The sequence below is a fragment of the Hippoglossus stenolepis genome, chromosome 10, assembly GCF_022539355.2.
Source record: "Hippoglossus stenolepis isolate QCI-W04-F060 chromosome 10, HSTE1.2, whole genome shotgun sequence".
In the NCBI taxonomy this organism is placed as follows: Eukaryota; Metazoa; Chordata; class Actinopteri; order Pleuronectiformes; family Pleuronectidae; genus Hippoglossus; species Hippoglossus stenolepis.
This window is the reverse complement of record NC_061492.1, coordinates 3,092,005-3,114,428: the sequence shown is the minus strand read 5'-3', so window position 1 is coordinate 3,114,428 and position 22,424 is coordinate 3,092,005. Positions and strand designations below refer to the sequence as shown.

General features: G+C 42.9%; 1 protein-coding gene across 2 annotated transcripts; it reads right to left on the bottom strand.

Annotated features, from left to right (window-relative positions):
* Positions 1-231: 231 nt before the first annotated feature.
* dnaaf9 (dynein axonemal assembly factor 9) lies at positions 232-22,424 on the bottom strand. Of its 2 annotated transcripts, XR_007032997.1 has the most exons (38): positions 22,239-22,424; positions 21,089-21,168; positions 20,800-20,925; positions 20,592-20,716; positions 20,097-20,193; positions 19,807-19,913; positions 19,586-19,663; positions 19,123-19,224; positions 18,932-18,987; positions 18,703-18,838; positions 18,321-18,402; positions 18,140-18,176; positions 17,968-18,052; positions 17,808-17,884; positions 17,649-17,693; positions 17,462-17,507; positions 17,272-17,383; positions 17,024-17,094; positions 16,824-16,871; positions 16,628-16,718; positions 16,404-16,507; positions 16,142-16,285; positions 15,653-15,738; positions 15,437-15,538; positions 14,531-14,648; positions 14,356-14,444; positions 14,078-14,203; positions 13,708-13,833; positions 11,173-11,210; positions 10,185-10,320; positions 9,731-9,817; positions 8,905-9,011; positions 8,336-8,410; positions 7,299-7,486; positions 7,106-7,171; positions 5,654-5,747; positions 3,417-5,382; positions 232-3,378 (listed from the first exon to the last, which is right to left on the bottom strand). XR_007032997.1 is itself a non-coding variant. In XM_047341612.1 (37 exons), exons 1-37 carry the CDS (start codon positions 22,292-22,294, stop codon positions 5,276-5,278), a joined length of 3,450 nt encoding a protein of 1,149 aa, XP_047197568.1. In that variant the 5' UTR covers positions 22,295-22,424; the 3' UTR covers positions 232-5,275. The 2 variants fall into 2 exon arrangements, 1 of the variants encoding a protein (XP_047197568.1); XM_047341612.1 differs by having other exon boundaries at positions 232-5,382.

Here is a 22,424-nt window from a genome sequence, read left to right as displayed (position 1 = left end):
ATCTCAACATTTCTCTGTAACAAAGTGTGTGAATGACTGAATACACACACACACACACACACACACACACACACACTTCATACACACTCTGCAGACACTTTGTTTTTAAGTCATCCTTACAGATTCCCTGACTGTTGGTGCTGATACAGAGAAACCAGAGTCCAGAGACAGGATGTGTTTCTTTGAACTCATTCCACTAATCAATTAAAGAACAGAAACATCAAACAGATCAACCATATAAATATTTAATGGATTACGAGGTGCAATAAATACAATTAGATTATAAAAGCATCAGTCACAGGAAAAAAACAGAAGTTACAGTAGTTTAGTGCAAATGCAATTCAGTTCAGTTTTGCTCATTTTCTGTGAACATGTGGAAGTTTGGCACTTCTGAAGTTTCTTTTTGCTTCTCATCACAATAAACCAGGAGAAGTTTGACGTTTTACTTTGGACGGCCTGCAGATGAAGAAATGAGCACTTTCCTCCCCCCCCCCAGATCTAATTCTGTCATCGTGACATCAAACACGTCCCAACTTCAGTCGTTAGTGTTCCTTGACACGAATAACAACGTCCTATTTTTACACGCGGCTGTGCGGACAGCCGGTGTGTGGCTACAGACACGAGATATTAACCACAATTTCACCCCCATCTCCGTCCACAACACTCGGTTCGATGGGGCAAATGTGTAATTTCAGGTAGGGGCAATAATAAGCGCAGCTGCAAAGCTTCCTCTCGCTGTCTGTGAGGACGCTCGGGTGACGAGCCTGTGATTCCCTTTTAACCTCGTCGGGACGGAACGGCCCAAACAATTAGTACCAACAGTCGCCTGGAGGCTGAGAAATATTTGGTCGGTTAAAAATCCATTTCCAAGCCGCCTTTCGCCAATAAGAACACAAAAAACCATAAGAATACCAACGTCTTCCAGAAGCTCGTACATTCCACGTTGTTGGCCCCGGAAAAAAGAACCCCCCCCCCACATCGCAGTACAAGAACATCAAGTCTCCTGAACTTCACATAAAAACCAATTAACACCAAACTTTGTTTTTGTCCTATAACTTCAGCTACAAAATCGTTAGCCTCCACACACGGGATGAAGACACACGGTGCTCGGTCGGCCAGAGAGCGGTGCAGCAGTCACAGTGAGGGGCCTGTGGAGGGCTCTGTGGGGCCCCGCTGTGCAATGAGTAGGGGTCACCCAACTTTAGTCTCAAACTCAATCCTCCCTTTTTTTTGTATTTGTCTGTATCATAGACTTTTAAATAAAGATGAACGACATGGCGGCGCCCAACCCCCCTGGTGGCCGGATGCAGTACAGGTCATCTGGATACATTTATCCAGGATTACCAACCCGAGCTTTACATTTGGTTTTGATCTCGATTGACAGCTGAGAGTGACGAGACCTCGATACCTCAAACGACGTCAAGATGGCCGCCTTTGGGTATTTCAGCTTCCTTTTTGTAGGACGTGAGGAAGTGGCGACGCGTCGTTCATCTTTATTTACAGTCTATCGTCTGAACTCTGATAAACACGGAGGATTCTCATCCCAAGTAGAAGTGAGTTCCTGTTATTGACTTTGAAGCAAAACAGACAAAAGCGCACCTTCCCTTTAAGTCGTACTAAATAAATCAACTATTTGGTCCAAAATAAATCACTAAGAAATGCACCATTGCAAAAAACATAAATCATTGTTAAATATCAGAGCTGCACTGGGTTCGTTACTCCCTCACTCTTTTTGGTCTGTTTGTGAGAAACCCTGAATGGTCCCGAGCCCTCCAGTGGCCGTTCCCCCACGTGGCCTCGTCTACTGTACCCTCTGGCTTAGTAAAAAAAACACATTGCTTTAGAGAACCACTCCATGGATTCCTTTCACCAACACTGTTGAAGGACGGATGCCTGACAACACCTCCTCCTGCTCCTGTGACAGGGAGAAGGATGGAGCTCCGAATGCAGCTTTTAATCTCTGTTTTCTTTTTTCTTAGCCGTAGCCGAGGCACTGCTGGATCAGAGAAACCTGACATCTCGCAAACGATCAGATTCTCTTCTTACAAAAAGAAATTGCATCTGCTTTTTGCCTTTTGTAGCTTGTGCGAGAAGAGACGTTTCGCTCGCGTCTCAATTCACAGTCTTACAAAAATACTCTTTGTCGTTTTGAGGTAATTCAAATTTTTTCGCAGCAGATATGTAAAATAAATGTGATAGTTTTCTCTTGGTTGTACCAGTTTGGTGAAAGGCAATTCTCTCAGAGTATACGTGGTATCATGTTCACATGACATCTCAACACATGCAAAATAGTTTAGAAATACTTGTAGTAGTAGTAGTAGTAGTAGTAGTGTAGTGTGTGTGTGTGTGTGTTTGTGGTCATTTGATTTAAACTTTACAAACATCTCCCATAACCCTCGACTCTTTAAGGACAATTCTTTTGGTCTCTTGTCCAATTATAAATATTTGCCGCTGCTCCGCTCTTATTCATGTGCAGCTGGTTCTGAAGTGGTGGCAGCTTCACTCTTCCATACGTCAGCCTCACAGCCATCTCCCTGTCAATCAGCGTAAGCCCCTGTAGTATTATGTAACTACGGACTGACAGCAACTGTTGCTCGGAGCGGGCGGCTTTACAGAGGGCATCTCTGAATCACTAAACCAGGGATCCAGCTTCAACAAGAGTTATCATTTTGTCAACAAAGGATTTATGCTACATGTTATCCTGCTCTCAGGAACACGCACAGTAAGCTGTTTGCTTTCTGGTCCATCAGTCATTCACAAGTGGAGGGAATGTGTGTTTTTTCTCCCCCCCCCCAGCAGCATCTCAATTTGCAACAAAACCCTTCACCTGCTGTTAAGACCCTTAATGTTGTTATTTGAGGAACAAGCAGCCGACCACGGAACCCAAGCTGCGAGAGACGGAGAATTCAGCAGCTCATTTGTTTGCTGGGCTTTGTCCTTAAAGAGCTATTTGAGGGCGCTCTGAGTAGAATATATAAAAAGCACAAGGTACAATTGCACTTCTTTCGTAGCGTGAAGGAGAAGGGGACTGAAAGAGAGAAGTTCATGGATTAAGTCACTTGGCTCCATGTTAACTTCCCGTGGAACATGCCAAGGTAACACATGAGGCAAAGAGGCGTACGGCATCGCTTGTTATACGCTATTCTACGCAATGCACGGTTCTTCTAAGAGACAGTGGCACATCTAGCATCGGGGGGGGGGGGTGTATGGCTTGTTCAGGTCCCAGGGGACTCTGCTGAGGAGGGGGGCAGCAGTGTCAGGCTGAGTTCAGGATTATCCGACTCTGATCATTTGCTAATGATGTTATCATTCGTTTTGTTTGTGTTCCGGCTGACAACACAACTATTGAGCATTTTAATTTCACTGGATATCGCCGACCTGTAAAGACCCAGCGATGTGAACGCTGACATCATCACTGATTTAAAGAACATCAGGATAAGGAAGTAACAGAGAGGACGTGCTAGCAAACATTTCCCCCGATGAGGAGATCTCTGTTCAAGTTGATTTGATGCTGCATTTAGGCCAATGTAAAATATATCATACCATTGTATCAGCAGCTGCACGTTTCTAAGTGCATTCAAATGTTCTTCTGTCAGAACCTTAGACTGTAAATAAAGATGGACGACATGACGGCTCCGCAAAAAGTGGAGATGTGTCGTCCATCTTTATCTACAGTCTGTATAAACTCCCTGTTAATTAGTATGGATGTTACACTGCTGACCCCCGTAATGAATGACATTAAATCTCCAGACACTGCAACAGGGTTCCTACACGTTTTTCAACTTTCCATCTCTAATTATTTACCAGACTTTTATCTTGAAAAGCTCATTTGATTAGGAATCTGGGTTTTATACCAAAATATGCTGCTGCCAAAATGACAACACAGAAACTTATGTTATTTTCCTACAAAGTGGCAGAATTTAAAACCTGTGGAGGAACCCCGAGGAGCGGAACATCAGCGTGACACACGATCGCAGAGCAAATAAGTAGCATAACTACTGAATTAATCAGATCATAAACTCTGATCCTCTGCAACATCACATCACTGATACAGAACCTGTAACTAGAGGCTCTACTCATGTTTACCCAGACCGACCCAACGCTTCCCAAGATTATGTAATTTTCCCTTTGTCCGACCCTAACGTAGAAACCCCAAATATATAAGTCAAAACGGGAATGTTCACACGTGAAAAAAAAGATATACCATTTTGACGGAAACAGTGAAATGTGTGATCCACACCTGGCTGCAGGGATGTTTAGTTTACCTTTCTGTGTCCATCTGGTTTCTCGCTGATAACTAGCAGCATGTTAACTCACAGAAAACAGTGCTTTAAGGTTTCTGATGTTCATGTGACCGCAGTGTGAGCCTCAGCTGTTCTTGAATACGACTGCTGTGGGGACTGAAGTCTGCTTTTTTTGAACTTTCATTAGATTCACTTTAGGAGTCTTAAAATAAAGCACTGGGTGGCGTAGAGCTATGTGATTAATGGCATCATCCATCAGCTGTCTGCAGCCAACAGGCTGTCCAATGTTTACAGCTCCATGGCCAAGCGCTCCCTCTGCCGCAGCACGGCACGCAGACAAGCTAACAGGTGGGCCGTGGATTGGGTGACAACAGAGGAGGAGCGATTCTTGAGAAACCCCACCAGGGAGCTCACCAGAATCACACGGCTATCCATGCCTGTCCAGAAATAGAGGTTTTAATTTGCCAACTGTGATAAACAGAAAAGCACAAGCTGTAGGAGCGAGTGGCTGGAAATTCCCTTCAATTGTGAAAGTCTCTTAGCTGGCGGGCTTAGCGGTGCAATCACATCGGTTTAAAGATGGAGTCTTGTGCTGGCTTGGGTTTCAGGTTTGCCTGCAGCTGTGAACAAGTCTCATCCCTTGACAAACGTGTCTTGATTTGAACTAATACGAGTGACCACATCCATTTGCCACTTTTCATTTGATAAGCGACACCTGACTCGCCGAAGCGCTAACCGCTCGGTTAGCGGTGCTGCAGACGACAGAGAGGCAAGCAGCCACGATGTGACACAACCGGCCCCGGGCGGGTGATGTCATTTCGTGCCACCACATTAGGAGACAGTGTGACATGGGACACAGATAATGAATGGACCTGTAGCGGCAGTGCTTCCTGCAGATACATGTGGTGTGAACACACATTGACCACCCTAGTGTTCGGTATATAAACCCAGTAACCCTCCCTACCCCTCCCACAGTGGTTGCCTTGGAGTTATGACCGATGGAGGCAGTGGACGTACACACACAGACTCCATCACGGACCAAACAGGTCGGGCTGTCCCAGCAGCTCCAGCTGACGGTTGAATAGCTCGATCTCCTTGTTGGCCTCGGCAACGTACTCCTTCTCAAACTCCTCCATGTCTGCGGTGTTAGCGATGTAGGGAAACAGCGGCACAATCAATCACCACACACACAGCAAACACAGATGCAAGCAGAGCTGCACGAAGAGTCAGGATTATATCTGTCTGAGTCAGAAACGCTGATTTTTTAAACCTACACTGACTCAAAAATGACTGGGTTTTCGTTTTTTAGCATTTAAAATATATGAGGATAAATCTGTTTCCAGGCCTGAGAGACGGATCAGGTGTAGTCGGGGTTAAACAACAGAAGGTGAACACGATGAAAAGGATACTGGGATGGAAGGTCCTTTTTTCTCCAAAGATGTCCACATATTGATAACCGTTGTAGAAGTATCCCGATGGTAGTGGGTCCAGGTGTCTGGTCATCTGAACAGAAACATGTCACATCAGGTTTAGTTACAGGCCGACATCAACGTAGGAGAAACTCCCCCAGATAAATGTTCAGACACCTCCAGTTTTTTCTTTTCAAGTTGTAAATGGTCTTAACATCTAAAAGACCCTTCATTCAGTCGAGTGTGAAAGACCCTTTAGGTTCAGGTCTTCCTGGATGAGAGTCTACAAGCTGTGCACATCTGGATTTGAGCAGTAAGAAGCACCATCATAATGCAATGCTGCTGTTAGCATGTTATACTTGGTATTTCTGCAGGTTTCAAAAAGTTTAATTTAAGACTTTTTATGAGCTTTTTAAACCGTAATGAATAAAAAAGTATGACACGGATGAATTAGCCTATTAGCATGCAGACAAAACATTTCTCTTAAAAAACTGATAATATTATATTATATACTTTAATGTAATTAAGACCTAACCTAACATATTTAAGACCTAGTACGTATTATTTTAGACCCTCGATACCCTAATAAAAATAAGGATGATATTAGACAGCTGATGATCGATGGTTTTTGGGGGAGGGATCAATATTTGACCCGTCAGACCAGAGAAGCTTTTTCTTTATGTCCTCAAAGTGTCTTAAATGTCATCTAAAAAACTCCCAATGAACTACAACCTGCCTGTTACTCAAAGTGACTATCAAAAAGGCCTGATTGATGAAGTGCTGCTGCGACGGTCGTCCTTTCAGCAGGTCCACCCCCCCTTCCCTCCAGAGGACGTTTGAGTGACCGCCGGATTCCTGTTGGTTCCAAACTTTTTTTCTATTTCACAACTATTGAGGCCACTGAGCTCCTGGGAACACTTGGAGCTTTAGAAATGGTTTTATGTCCTCGCCCTGATCTATGCCTCGTCACAGTTTTATAGAGGAGGTCTACAGAGACTCGGTTTGTGTCCTGACAGCGTGAAGTGTTAGACCTTATATACGCAGGTGTGTGCCTTTGCAAGCCATATACAGTCAATTTGCCACAGGGGGACATACCTAAAGGATATTTACAGCAAAGAGGATGCGGGGGGGGGGGGAACAAAACTGCAGCGCCACGGCAAATAGTCTGAATACTTCTAAAAAAAAAAACTTTGTCAGTGTTATTTTAATTAGTTTCTTTCTAACTTTCTAAAGCTGCTGCATCTCACACGAAAAACACTTGTTCCTCTTCCATGTTCCGGTTTCCATGTAAATAAATACATTTGAGTTGACAAGGGATTTTTTCCTGGAGCTACCAGTATTCTTCTTGTAGCTAAGCAGGGAAGAAGTGGAGTCAGTGCAGTTCATCCCACACAGAACCCAGCCACTGCTATATTATATAAAGATGTACGATTATAAATTTAACAAACTTACATGTATAATCTTGATTTCATGTGGTGAAAGACTATTTTTAGTTTTCTTCAGCTTCTTCGTTTGTCTCTGTAAAAACAGAAACAGACAGAGTTAGTTTCTTCTCTTATATCTTGATCCTACTCACGATAAAATATCTATGCACAGGTCTCAGAGTGTATTTCCAGCACAGACAGTGGGCTGCGTGAACGTCTACCTGCTTGGTGCACAGTCTGATCCAGTCCTTCAGTCCGTCCTCCGTCAGGCCGACGCCATCAAAGACCAGGAAGCAGGAGGCGCTGGTCTCCCTGGGGCCCGGGGGGAGCGGGTCAGCGCTCTGGTCAGAGACAACGCTCATTCTCCCGCTCGCCGTGTTGTAGCTCACCTCCATCACTTGTTCCGAGTCTGAATGTTCCAGAGACGAAGCAGCTTACATCCAACATCGCACACACAGTTCACACCTAGAGTAACACCTGCTGTGGCGGCTTCATGTGGCAACAGCATGCTGTTTGTGGGGTGTTAATGCTGAAACATCCATACAGCCCCTCTGATCCCAAAATGGCTCACACAAGTCACGTGAGAACAAAACAAGATAAATAAACACGTCAAGTATGCCCTCACCCAACGTAAAAAATATGTACTGGATGTACGACGGCTAAATACAACAAAGTAAAATAACTGAATATAAGGTGATGTAAATGATACACTACCCTATACACAGTGACTGAGATGCACACTTCACACTAAAGGGAATGCGAGCATTTCTCACAGGATCAAACAGTCTCCACACTCACTCCTCCATCTTCCCGACTCTGTACAAAACTCTCTGCACACTCTCTGCACATCTCCTCACAGGCACCTGCACTTTCTCCTCATGCAACAGCTCTACACCGCTCTTCAGATGAAAAATAGGAGTGAGAGAACTATGGGGAGGAAACCAAACGAGTGGACTATGAGCTGAAGTCTAAACACCAGACACCAGAGCAACAACTGAGCAGATTTCCTACCGTCCGAAGCTTCCTGTCTGCCGCCGAGGGCAGCCTTTCTCTAATCAGTCCCAAAAGGTTGGGAAACGCAAATGCAGGTCAAATATTTACCAAGGACAGAAATCACATTTGTTTATTGATGCTGAACAAAACCAAGACACCGGCAATTCGAAATCTGATCTGAAAATTTTAATAGTTAGCACAAGCGATAATTATTTTTATTTTATGAGGAAATAAAAAACAAATGAAAAAATATTAAATTCCTTACCAGAGAATTTGACTTTTCCCTTAACGTTGTACACGTTTCCACGGAAGGGGCTGGACTTCAGTGATGACTTGAGTGCTACAGAAACATGAGCAGTAATAGAAGTGAGGAATATGGATTAACTAATAATAGTTATGTAGACAAGTTTATATATATATATATATGGCATATTTCAATAAGACAAATACATGACTTCATAACATATGACATTAATACATAATAACTCAGAGGATATTACAGATATAAAAACATTAAATTAAAATGAAATAAGTGAAAAATCGAAATAGCTAAAACAAAATAAAAACATATAAGGACGATAAAAATACAATTAACAATATCCCTGAAAAGCTAAACTGGCAGTAAGACGTGCATCCTTTGGGAATACAGATTATTTCACAGCGTTGGCTGACAATTACTCTGAGACTTCACTTATCTCCATATTTGGAGGAGAGGCAGCTTATGTAATCATCATCAAACCCTGCCAGCTCATATCTGGAGCCTCTGTCACGTGTAGGAGTCAAAAAAAGGAGAAGAGGGAAGAGAGGGGGGGGGGCGCTTTCTTTCCATCTCACCTTTACACCGGGTAACAAATAGAGGCCTCTCCAGGGGCCGGTTAAAAGCCACGCGCTGCTGGGTGAGGACCAGAGACCCAGAACCGGAGAAGAAGCGCCCTTTGCACCTGAAAGACCGAACACGTGACACGAATGGTGACAAAGTTAAGTCTAAAGCGAGCCAAGTGTTTGTGCTGCAGTTTTTTTCCTTTGGCTGTAAAGCTGTTTACTCTACCAGCTGCTCACAGGAAGGAGGCCAGTGAGTGTGATATGCTGTTCAAAGTGTGGAAGTGGATGATGAGTAAATGTAACCTCTCTTATCAGCAGGTTTAAGAAAGTTTGGCGTTAAGGACGTGTGAGAAGAAGCAGCTGCAACTCGCTCACATACACATACAGAACAAACTAAAGCTCGAAGATGAGTAAATCAACAGTGCCAGACACTGGTCAGATATCCAGAGTATGATCTGTGGGGAGGATTTAGCAGAGGTTCATATTAGGCTGACCACTGAGGCATGAAGGCTGAATGGAGCGGATCCAAAGGGAAGGAGACCCCCTCTGTGTACATGGCAACTGCATGGCCAACAGCTTGTTACTGTGCAGCCAAGAGGCATCTGGTGATAGAACACAAGATGTCCTGAGGGGCTTTGCAGCAATCAGCAGCCGATACCCCCACCGCTGCGGCCGAGTGGCAATTAAACTGCAGGGAGGGAGACGAGGCAGGGCCGAGGAACACTGAGGCAGGAATCAACGGCAATCTGTGTCTCAGCGGTCAAAAGTTTGAGTGTTGACACGGGAGGACACGTGGAGGTCGGGGCGAGTAGAGGGGAACACAGACCGAGGGTCTTACCATCCAGGGTAGAGGACATAACGCGCTCTGAGCATCTGCGGCTCGTGGAAGCTGGTCTCAGACAGTATCAGATTCACATCCTCATTCCTAATAAACACAGAAAATACAAGAAACAGTGAATACTTAACTCTTAAAGCTGCAAAGATCAATTTTACTTCTTAACATCTGTATTGACATCAGCCCCCAAACATCCAAATCGGTTGAGCTGAAGTCTTGTATTAGTCTTCTACCTATAATAGGCTCTTAACCCAAACACTGAAATATTCTTTAAGCAGGGAAAGCAAAGGGAAATGCTCATGACACGTCCCTGAGCACATCACTGACCCGACAGTTTTAAACACAGACTCAGAAAGTAGAATAAGATGAAGCACAGAGAGTGAATATTTTGGGGCGAGAAGATAGAAGCAGGTAAATGACTGCCTGCAGCATTGATCGTGATTCTGTGGGTTTCTACCTGGTGACAGCTCCTCTCTCTGCGAGTATGAAGGCTGCAGTGGGGTTGGCAGAGCGTACCAGCTGCTGAACATGCTGCATGAGAGGGTGCTTCTGCTCCGCTGTCAGCCCCGTGAACACCACTGTACTCACAATACCTGACATGCAACAAGGCACAAAAAGGGAATATGAATTTCCAGGAGGAAACTGGCTCAATTTACTGAAAATACAACGTCAGTGTAGCCGCTGCAGAAACACCCTATTTTACACTCTGTCTGTTTACTGGTACGACTGCTGCTGTGTCGAGGCTGCAAGCTGGCGGCTTTAGGGGAAATTACATTTTGAAAACAAAAACCAGTGGTAGGAAACAAAACACCAACATTTTGATGAAACAGTGACAAACCAAATCTTCAACACGTCAGTTCTGAGCACAGGAATGAATATGGATCGTGTATAATTTAGTGGTTCGGGCAATGTGTTGCTGAACAGCCTTTCTGCTTTCTGAACATTTTAACGTCACAGTATCCTCATTTAACTTTGTAGAAAATCTTTAAGAACAAAAAATGTTGTTATTGTGGCGTTGGAGGAAAGCTGTAAGAGGGTTAAGAGAGGATTTAATTTTCTATTAAAAAATATGTGTAGGTGTAGTAAGACTGTCAGAGTTCCATCTAACAACAAACCCCCGTCACACTAACACATCACTTCTTCACTGATGTCCAACTGGCTTCTTTACTGTGAGAAGCTGAAATTATGATGTTATTATCTCGTAACCTCTCCTCTGACTTTATTAGACAAATTCATACATTGCTTAGCCTTTACGTGTTTTATATTACAACCTGGTAACATGACATGTATTTGGCTGTGTTGAACGACTTCTTACAGGGGATTACAATTCTGAAGAAAATCAATATCAGTGAATATCAATGTGGTGTTTCCTCAGTATCTTATGAAATAAGTTTATCCTCTCTGTGTTTGGTTGTAAAGCAGAACGCTGCACAGACACGACTTACCTTGGCTGCACTGCTCCAACAGCTTGGGAAAAGCAAACCTAACAGCAAAGATACAAGTAAAACTTTGGTTAAATATACAACATTTACTGTGGATTAAACTGCTAAATTTACTGTGTATTAAAACTGCTGTCCATGAGTCAATTGGACATTTATTTGGACTGAACTTGTCCCTGCTGCAATGATAATAGAGATGATGTTGAAACTAAGGTTTATGTTCCTGAGGTACAAATAAAGATGTGTGTTTACATTGGTCATTAACTAAATAGCAGCCATGCTTTCATATTTATAATAATATCTAGATCCGTACGGGATCATCTTAGGAGGGAGAGACCCCCGTTAGAAACATGGAAAGAATAGCGGACTCCATGTTTGATGACCCGCTCCCAGTTTAGATATACAGGACTCATTCGAAGGTGACAAAAACACAGCAATTTTTAGTTTCATGTGATTATACACTAATGAAAAAATAATTATGAATATTATGATTCTATTTCTGCAGACAGATCCTCCTAAATCCTCCACGCTGAACCTTTAACCCGCGACTTGTTCCACAATATCATCACTAACAATCGCTCTATTTATGACTAATGGGCGCTTGCCAAGGTTGTGCAGCCATAAACAGACTAATTCCATGTTATGGCCCCCGGCTAACAAGCCAGTTAGTTATCCATCATAAGGCATTTTTCATCGGACGACATCACGACTATGACTGGCAACTGACCAATGTAAAAGCTTTCTGTAATCTCATTTAATCTTAACAAAAACCTATCCAGAGTTTTCAAATCGATCAGAGTTAGACACCGTGCTTTCTGAGTAGCCGTGGTGAGCCTGGTCCCCCTCCAGCCACTGCTGACCCCCCGCAGCAGTCAGGCTGCCTGAAGGAGGGGGTGGGGGGGGGCCTGGGGGTGGAATCAGCAATTTGAAAGGCATTTATCTTTCCTGTCCTGATGTAATGAACTGTCTACATCCATCCCAAAGAATGGATCATGACTGACTGATGAGCTTCACTGAGGAGGGTGTGTTGGTCGCACATGTGGATCTGGGGGATTAGAGGGCTATGCAGAGGGGGGGGGTGACGGGCAGGTCAGGCCTAAACTGAGCTAACCACACCCAATTAGCGCCATAGTAAGGCTCCACAGACCTCCAGACAATCTATAGCAACAGACAGTGAGAGGGGCCTTGCTGAAGATGCCTCAAATGGAAAAGTCAGCGATAACCACATTGCTAAACCTCTCATTACACATTTTTCCACTGCTGAGCCAAGGAGAGACATCACAGCTTGTTTATAGCACAGGATCCAAACACCCTTCAGATTTATTATTAAAGTTAGGCTTGATGGGAAATCATCTCATCCAAGAGACTGCGGGAGTTTTGCAACCAGATTTAGTTCTTCCTGTTATCTGAGTGCAAGTTTGAATGATTATACTTTTCATTTGCACATCTTGAGATACACTTCTCTGGGTTCCAGGACCACAGTGTGACTTCATCTGTTTGTGAGTGTCACTGGGCAGCCCGGCTCGGCTGTACACCGGAAAACAGCCCATTAACTTGAGTGGTATGTCATATTGTGCGGAGCGGCTCAGTCAATCTATGATAGTGAGAAGCTCTGTAAGCTTCATCTAAAGCCTGTAACAAAAGGAGAGTGAGATTAAATGTAGGACTGATCCGCTCTGCAAAAGGGACCCAGCCTTGAGTTTTAATAGCTAAAAGTGTCATGTAACCTCGTCCTGGAAACGTCCATCGCTTCAAAACTGTATCAACATCCGCCGCTGTCTGTCATCGTCTGGTGTGGATGAACATGCAGCTTACGGTTGTTGTTGGTAGCTGCCCTTTGATGCGTGCAACCACAACTTCTTGCAATTGACCACAAACGAAAAATATTAACAGCTGAAAACTCAAATATATGTTTTTGCTTCCACGTTTTGTGAATCTGTTAAGAAACATGGAAACATGAAGCAGGAGGTTCCTCTTGAGGGCGTCAACTGTGAAGCGATAGCTGGATGATGACATAAACCGAAGTATCCGACTGTTTGGTGCAGGTTGATCATTATATTGATTTATTTTCGGATCAGAGCAGGATATAATTAAATCAATTAATGAATTCAGTGTTTCCATTAATTACCTAAACAGTGACGGAGTGTTGTTTATTGTCTCTCCCTCAGCAGGCATGGAGACCTCGGTGTACTACTTGCACTCTCTGCACTGTACGTGTCACTTGGGCTCTGTTGTTTTGAACTCTTCTGCACAACATCTGAGTCTGTTAGCCGCCACAGATTGAATCTAATTCTGTGGGAAACACTGATATTGATATTATCTTACACTGACGTTCAAGATATTGGATGTAAATTAAACCCGATTGGATTTTAAGGAACCATTTCTTCTTCATGTACAAAGTGAGATGCCTTGAAGTGTACACTGGCACATTTGTTTGTTCGTATCATCATCATCCATCAAGTTCACCTGCCAACTTAATAAATCCAATACATATTTATTCAGTGTTTACGTCAAGAGTTGGAGGCGCACGAGCAATCTCACCTGTGCTCCAAACAGGAAGCAGACGGGTCCACACAGGCAGTGACAGCCCCGATGGAGAAACACGCTTGTATAACCGGGTCAGGGTGGAAAAGCACAGCCTGGACCACATCTAGGACATCTGTGTAACTGCACAAGAAGAACATTTGTCCATTTTAAAGACATTGATAAACAAAGGTTAAGACAAAACACGTTCTATGGTCAAATTAAATTATTTGCATATTACCAATTTTCAAAAATAAAACCCCTTAATTTTGCTCAGCTCTGATTTTCTGGGCAGGTCTTTTTAAATTCTGAGCAGTGGACTTACCCAGGTGAGCAGTGGACCTACCCAGGTGAGCAGTGGACCTACCCAGGTGAGCAGTGGACTTACCCAGGGGACAGCACCAACAGACGGGGTTTCCCTCCTCGGCCTCGCTGGCTCTCCAGGAAGCTGGACAGATACTGCTGGAGGTGAGGGGCTGAGAAACTGTCGGTACCAGGTTCGTACACCACCCACCTACAGATGTAAGGAAAAGTTCATTTCAATCATGTCTGTTCTCTTGCATTCATTCTTATTAGGATAGAATAACAAAAAAAGTATGAGCAGAAAAGAATAACACAGCACAAAACCATAACAAAGAGCATATTGTTGGAAGTTGTTGCTCTTACCGTCCACGTTCCTTGTTCAGCTGGACCAGGAAGTCACAGAGTCTTTTCTTGTGGCTTCCAGTTAGTCCAGTGACGATGGTAATGACCACCTATCACACATTAAAAAGTCCACCTCAGATATTTACTTCATCAGCTCTACCATATAGAGTTCCCCATGTCATTTCCACCTGCTCACCTTGTCTCCCTGCCCAGCGACGGGGTTCTTCAGCTCGGCGGAGGGGAAGAGCACTCCCAGGTGGTCGTACAGAATGGGCTCCTGGCTGATGCTGCTCAGAGCAAAGTGCTGAAGGAACCTGATGAAGGACCAGAAGGCAGCGATCAGTGAGAACAGATTTAAAACCTCGTCTGTGTCAGACCGATATGAAGGAATATCAGAGTCCAAGAATTACTTGCACTTCCCCACGTGATGTTTAAAATGAACGTTAATAAAATAAAGACCTACCTAAAGTATGGAATATCTTAACGTATTTAAGGCGACACAAGATTTTTAGACTTTGCAGCAATATAACAGCTAAGACTTCGTACTTCATTCCACGAACACTGTTTTGAATTCTCTTCAAGTGCATTTGCTGGAGTTTTAGCGCTAAAATTAAAAAATATATTTGTAATCTCTGGTGGAGGGAAAAGCCGTTAGAAGTGACACGGAAAATGCAAAGTTGTGCAAAAGGGGGGCAGCTATAATTCATAAGCACTGTACAGTATGTTAATTCTGGGTACAGGTACATAAAACAGTTGGACGTCTAATTATACCCGGTGACAGATTTAGGAGCGATTTGGGAGGACTAAAAAGTTGCCAAGGAGTGCCTTCCCGTGCTCCCTTGTTTCAGCTTTACTGATCATAGTCATAGAGTGTGTGCGCTGCGTATTTTCGGCCAGATAATGAGGCTACATTATCTTCTATGCACCTTCCAAGAGTGGCTGGTCAGCACTGATAAAAACTCTGCGTCAAGAAACACAGGCTTAAATACTATATTGGGAATACATACTGATGAATAAGCAATACCTGTGGCAGCATCAGGTTTTATTACTTGTTCAGTGCAACCCTGAGGGACTTCAGTGTGAGACTGCTCTGTGTACTAACATGTCCTGCTCTGGCAGCTGAGAGTATGAAGTCTTCAGGCTGCCTCTGCGTTTGGCCACTGGAGGCTCCTGACTGTTGTGCAGCTTCTGGAGCCGGGCGTGCCTGACATTAAAGACAGATCAAATGCAATTGTTTAATTATTAAAGGGATTGATTGATGATAAACCCAAAATTACAATCTTATTAGACAGCTTGAAATATAATTGTGCAGCCTTACATGTTTTTCTGGGTCCAGCTCAGTCGATCCTGGTCCAGCAGCTGCAGAGTGAGTCCAGATTCAGAGCTTTGCCACACTGATAAAACCTGCACACAACAATAGAGCCAAGGGTCAAACCACTGGAGATGTAGAATAAAGAATGAAGTAGGAGAATAACATTTTGTTTTTTACAGTATTGGATGATCCAAGGACCAAAAGAAAACCAAAACATATATTTTATCTTATCAATAACTCACTCATACTGAGAATAAATATTTTCAGTCATAGTCGAAGTGAAAGACTTGACAAAGTATGTTTGATAAACGGGGGTTAATACTTATAACGTGTCATTTTAAACACAGAGTGATGCTGTAATAACTATTCCAATATTTACTGTGTTCACCACTCCTATCAAGAAATCCTTTGATTTATGTTACATGGTCGTGATGAGGTTCTGAATCAGCTCAACTCAGACGACCCCTGTCAGAGGTCACTGGCCGAAGGTCTTACCTTGGAATAAAAGGCCCTGTGGCTCTTTGACCTCGGCTGCAGAGCAAAGACCAGACACTGGTCCGAGCTGTGGAGAGGGAACGGGAGGTGTGGGAGGAAGCTGCTGTCGTACTCTACAAAGAGAGAAGCCACCGCACTGGAGTCCTGGTGAGAAGAGGACACATAAAACAAAGAGTTAATGTACAGATGGGTTCATGTGCAAGAAAACAACTGAAGATATAACGTGAAAACTAATCCAGTCACATTATTAACACACACATACCGGATCATAGAACTTGATGGTGTTGATGTGATCCTTGGACAGAGTAATGCTCCCATACTGAGAATGGATGAACAGGATTCCCTCAGAGAAGAAGATGATCTTTCCTATAATTTAAATTTAAACAAGCAATAAAAAACAAATTAGACGGAATCGCAACTCGATGTCACATAACGTACGATAACATGAGTGGGAAGTATGAAAAATGAGTCAAGTGAGAGTGTCACCTTCTTCTGGCGTGGAGAGCTGGCTGCTGGAGAAAGCATATGCAGCATCTGCCACAGTCAGAGCCGTTCCCAAACAAGTGCCTTCCTCTTTCTATTAAAACACATATTGTGGGTCGTTACACACCACACTCATACGTACAACACTCGGGGGCAGACAGGCATGTGTGGAGGGAGCAAATAAAGCCTCTGAATATACCTTCGTAAGATGCTGGGCTTGCTCAGATTGCTTCACATCTGCCTCCATCTAAAAAAAAAACCCAGAAACAAACAACGTTGGAGGAAAAACCCTACCGCTGTGTATTTGTAATGTAGACAAAGTAATTATTCCAAATCCAAAACGTGGTCGTGTTCTTGACAATATTATAATATACATCTCATTTTCAGCCGTGCACGTACCGGCCAGCAGGCATAGCGAGGCACGGTTGTAGTCAGGATGGTGTAGCAGCTGTCTGAGGACACAGTGCCATCTGCAGGAGAGGAAACAGACGACACACGCCACAGAAGGACAAACGTGGAGGATGAATCACAATTATGATCCTCGGGGCAGGAAGAAGTCTATTTTGAGACGACTCCGCTGTTGTTTCAAAGAGCCTCCTGTTAACAGTCAAGTATTCTAGTTGCACTGAGTTGAATCCATATTGTACCTTTCTGCTGGATATTGATGCTGGATTCTAAGAAGGATTCGGAGAAGACGACAGAGCCCAGGTCGCCTCTGTTGCTCTGCAGGTCGGGGATGTCGTGGATGGTCATGGAGGCCTTCGAAAAAAAAGTACACACAGTGAGGATGAAAACGTACAAAATTATACACAAGTATTTTCAACGTTTCTAACTTACTGTTTTTAATACATAACGGCTTTGCTTGTCAGTCAGAGGAATGATCCTGCAACAAAAAGGATAAATTACTGTGATTCTCTTTCAAATAACACTATTGAAAAACGTGAAGGAGACGTGCAGACAATACAGAGGCTTAACAGATGACCTAACAGGACACGTCAACACACACACACACACACACACACACCTCCCTTCCTTGTTCACGGCTTGAATGCTGAATTCACACTTGGACCTGAGGAGAGAAAACACACAATCAAAGGCGATTCAAACAATACATTTCATTTCACGCTTGGCTAAACGTCTCACACAGAGAACAACAGTGAGACCGCGAAAAATCAATCTGTACCTGAGAAAACTGCGGTACTGGCTTAAATTCATCAAGTCCAAAGCCACGAGGAAAGTGGTCTCTGCTACATCCTTGGCCTGGAATAATAAACACGCCTCTATGAGGGATTGTACTTGCTGTAAGACAAATGTTAAAATGGGTGTTTTGGTTTGTTTCTTACTTTGGTGGCACTCGAGGTGCAGGAGTAGCACTTGATTCCTGAAAGGACGGCTTGAACGGCAGCTGAATAAATCTGTGATAAAAGTCTGAAAAATAGAAAAACTCTCTCATTCCAATATTCTCCAACATTTAATCTCTATAAATTCTATCTATCAAAAATATAAATCACTTACAAGACTTCGATTTTCTTCGGCTCCTTAGTTTGATTTCCTGTGGGTGAAATACAGAGCAATGCAAATTATGGGATTAGTTCGTACCTTAAATCCTATGTAAATGAAATGTACTCCAGAGACGATCACCGTTTTACAAATACACAGTTGAAAAACACAGTAAATAAATGCAGTGAAACCTCACCCAGGTATGGAGAGTGGGTCGTCCCAAAGAAATAGGTTCTGGAGCAGGCTAAGGGTCCTTTAGGAGCCACACACTGCAGAACCTGATGGACAAGAAAACGTGTCTTTAAAAGACTCACAGGAGACATATGATCAGCAAACACATGTTTCCAGGATTTGTCAAAACACTGCTCGGTACATCCCTGTCTGATGGTTGTAACAAAACACTTCACCAGGTGGTGCTGCAGGCTTGCATCTGTCTTTAAAGGAGACATGTTGTGTTTGTATTCAGGTTCACTTAATGAGGTTCTTTCCTCATACTAGATTTCACAGTTTTCCCCACACTCCTGTTTCTACACCACCCGAGTATCATCAGCAGTGGCTCTCCTCTCGGTGCTTCTCACCATGTGTGTGGCTGTAGAACCCTGAGGCCCCGTGTTGCGGACCTGATGACTTTCTGAAGGGAAGTTGAACGAATCGTTCTCCAGGTCCTCTGACGACGAGTGCTTCCCAAACATCACAAAGGGCTGCTGGCTTTTACTGAAACAAAGAAACGTTTGATTAAGCCTTAGTATTTTGCTTCATACAAACTACAAGACTATAAAACTGTAGTTTGTTCAATAAGTTGAATACCTTTTATCTGTGATGTTGCTGGAGATCAGTCCGTGAGAGTAATACGAACGGAATAACTGTAGGTTCATGAGAAAACACATTACAACACTTAATATCTAATTTAGGTACTATATTTTCTCCTGACATTTATTAGTAATTTTAGAATAAAAATATATAACTATCATGTAGGATTCTGAGGGGTATAAACTCACCTCCCCTGCCTGAGCTTCAGACAGTTCCAGGATGGACAGATGACTCTCCAGGTCCATGCTGGAGAAAAAGCCACTCCACTGCTTCTCAAAGTTGATCAAGTCCTAAGATTAAAAAAAGACAACAACGTTAGAATGAATAGCATATATGGTTGTGTTCAACTGTGCATAGCAAGTATCATTAATGGTGGCAGATGATCCATACAAGGCCAAAAATAATCAGACTATCGTTGGTTGTGGTTGTTTCTGTCTCAACTGATGTCTTAAAATGTTTATGCTTTACTAATATACAAATAATGAATCATTAAAAGGCAATAAGTTCAATTTCTTTCAACTGACTGACTGAATAATCATTTATTGATAATGGAATTATATACGTTTATTCATCAGATGATTTAAGTGTCATGTATTAATACAACAGAATCCTACGAAGGTTAAAACAGCAGATGAATCAAGTCAGCAATACCTCAGCGAGCAGACTGTCCAGAGACACTGGGTCGAGTCTGGTGTACACCTGCCAAAGTTTCTCACTTATATCTATAAGCTGGAAGAAAAACAGAAATAAACAATGTGAGTGAAACAAGCACATAGAAGGAGCTCAGTGCAACAACTGTCAAACCAATTCTGCAAACTTGTTTTTCAAACCTCAGAGCCTAGCAAACATATTTTTCCCATGTTTAAACGAACCTTGTATTTGATGGTAAAAAAGCTTCCTCCACCGATGCCTTCCAAGGCAAATGCTTGAATCAGGGGCCACTTCTCCACCATAAACATATCAAACTTCTGGATGTGTCCTAAAAACAGTAAATCAAGCATAATTACATGGGCTGTTGGTGTAATTACACAGTAAGTACAAGCTATTAAGACACCGACACTGATATGTAATGTCATGCAATTACTGTTTGAACACTTTTAATTATCCCTTAAATGTGTCAGCCGTGGAAACACTGTGGTGATTAAAAGGTGATAAAAGGTACCCTGGGAGCTGAACGGCACTCCGATGCGATAGCAGTCCTGTACCATCCTGACAAAGCTGGAGATTTTGAATTCCTCCGCAGCTTCCTCATCTTCATACTGGGGACAGAGGTGGGGAAAGTACAGGGGTTGTGCAACTTAGTAAAGGAAAAAAAAATCCAAACTACAAACTACTTGAAAATTTCAGCGAGGGAAAAGGCAACAATTTGATCTGTGTGAGTTTTCAAAGCAATACGAGTACTCTAAAGAGATCCAGCCCTGTGCTCAGGAAATATCTGGTGTATTTCTATATTGTATTTGCTAGAATACAACCTAAACTGACTTGACTCGTAAACAAATGCTTGCAAAAGATGGATATTAATCTGCAAGGGTTAAAACTGCAGCCAGGTGGAGGTATCAACAAGCCTAAATACCCCTGACAAGGTTCCTACTCGTAGATTAAGCACACAGGAAGTATAATTAACAGCAATGGTAGATGAAGGGAGAAGGTTTACTACCTCTGCCTCTGTCATGCAGTAAAGATGCAGGTTCCTCCAGTGGGAGACGTAGGGCAACAGGTAACTGTAGTTCAGTGGGTTGCAGTACAGGTGAACACACTCGGCCTTGATCAGCAGGATCACATCTGTCAAGGGGATACGTTGTGAGTCCGAGTGAATAAACACCAAAATAAGCACAAATAAATGATTGACAATCGAGTGAACTTACCATCGAGCATTTCTTCTGGAAACTCCTCAAGGACGTGATCCAGATTCAGCGGATTTCTTTCGTAGAGTCCGTAGAAAAGGTATTTCGCCAGCTCAGTGCACCCCCCATTATATCTGCTGTCAATTCCTGAAATACACAGAAACATTGCACTGACGTTCATTAGCTGGTTTTTTTTTGTTTGGGGCCTCATAACTTCCTGTATTCGCCGTATCTGTTATAAATAGTTTCCTCAAGACTCAACAGTTCTCAGTGCAGTTAACCAGGTCACGTAAAGACACAACAAACGTACCAAGAGAGCACAGGACGCCATCAGGAGTGGTGGCCCCTCCCCCGCAGAGAAGAGACTGGACCTGGCGCATGCGACAGCAACTGGAAAATATAACAAAATACTTTAGAAGCAGCAGAAATTCATGAGGCAGAAATTACCAACACATTGGACCTTAAATGTAGTTTAATTTGATCTGTCAAACTTCAGGTGACGTTTAGTATCTCACATGAGGTACGGCCATTATCTCAAGTCACACAATCGTCAGATTATGAGACAATAGACAATTATTAAAATTGTTAATAATCAGGATTCATTGCAGGAATGTTGTATTAGAAACCTGTGAAGTCAGTGTTAAGCTGGATATTTGATATTCTTTCCTGATCACATAGGAACCATAGGTAAATTCACATTTGAATAAGAGACAACACCTCCATTGTGTTTACTTTGACCCACTGACTATAAATAATATCAGATATTATTACCCTAGACTAATTAGACACACATCCTTTAATTGAGCTTTAGCATATTCTTCATATTAGATGATTTTTTAAAATCATATTTTTATGTCATGTGACCAATTGAATCCAAACAAACACCAAACTGTATAATTACAATAGATTAACAGGTCTCACTTCTTTCTGGTAGATTTGACAGCTGCTTCTATTTCATATGAATCTACTATTACCATTAAAATGTCTTCATATATTTATTATAACAGCTTTATTATAAGCTCATGTGTCCCATTGAGTCTAGATCCACACTGAACTGTATTAATAACCTAAATAAAAGGGAGCACACCTCTTTATATTTGATTTGTATGCCTCTCTGGTATTTTACATGAACACTAATATATTTTATAAATCACGTTTATTTGAATATCTTCCATAATCATGTGATTTCAAACCACTGCTGAGTTTTTTTTTTATTATAGCCTCAGACGAACCGGAAGCTCCATTAAAAAAATCAAACAGACGAATTAATGTTCGCGTCAGCAGCAGATTAAAACAAATAAAACAATAAAATAAAAAATGAAAACCAGTAAACGTGCGTCTAACGTTAGCGTCGCATCTTTAACGGTAACTCGAACGAGCTAACGGCTAGCAGCCCCGGGGTTAGCATTAGCCCGGTTAGCTTCGCCACCACCGCTGCGAACGGAAAGCACTGACGTCACCTGACAGCGGGGTTGATGCCGGACAGCCTCCCGTTAACGGACCTGATACCGGCCATCGTGTCGCGAGGCCGCGGGGCTTTTTTAAAAAAGAAACCGAATGGACGTTGCGTGTTTGAAGAAGAAGAAGTGACCGGGCCCGAGCGGCTACATCCTCTCCTCCATCACCCCGGAGAACACACAACACAG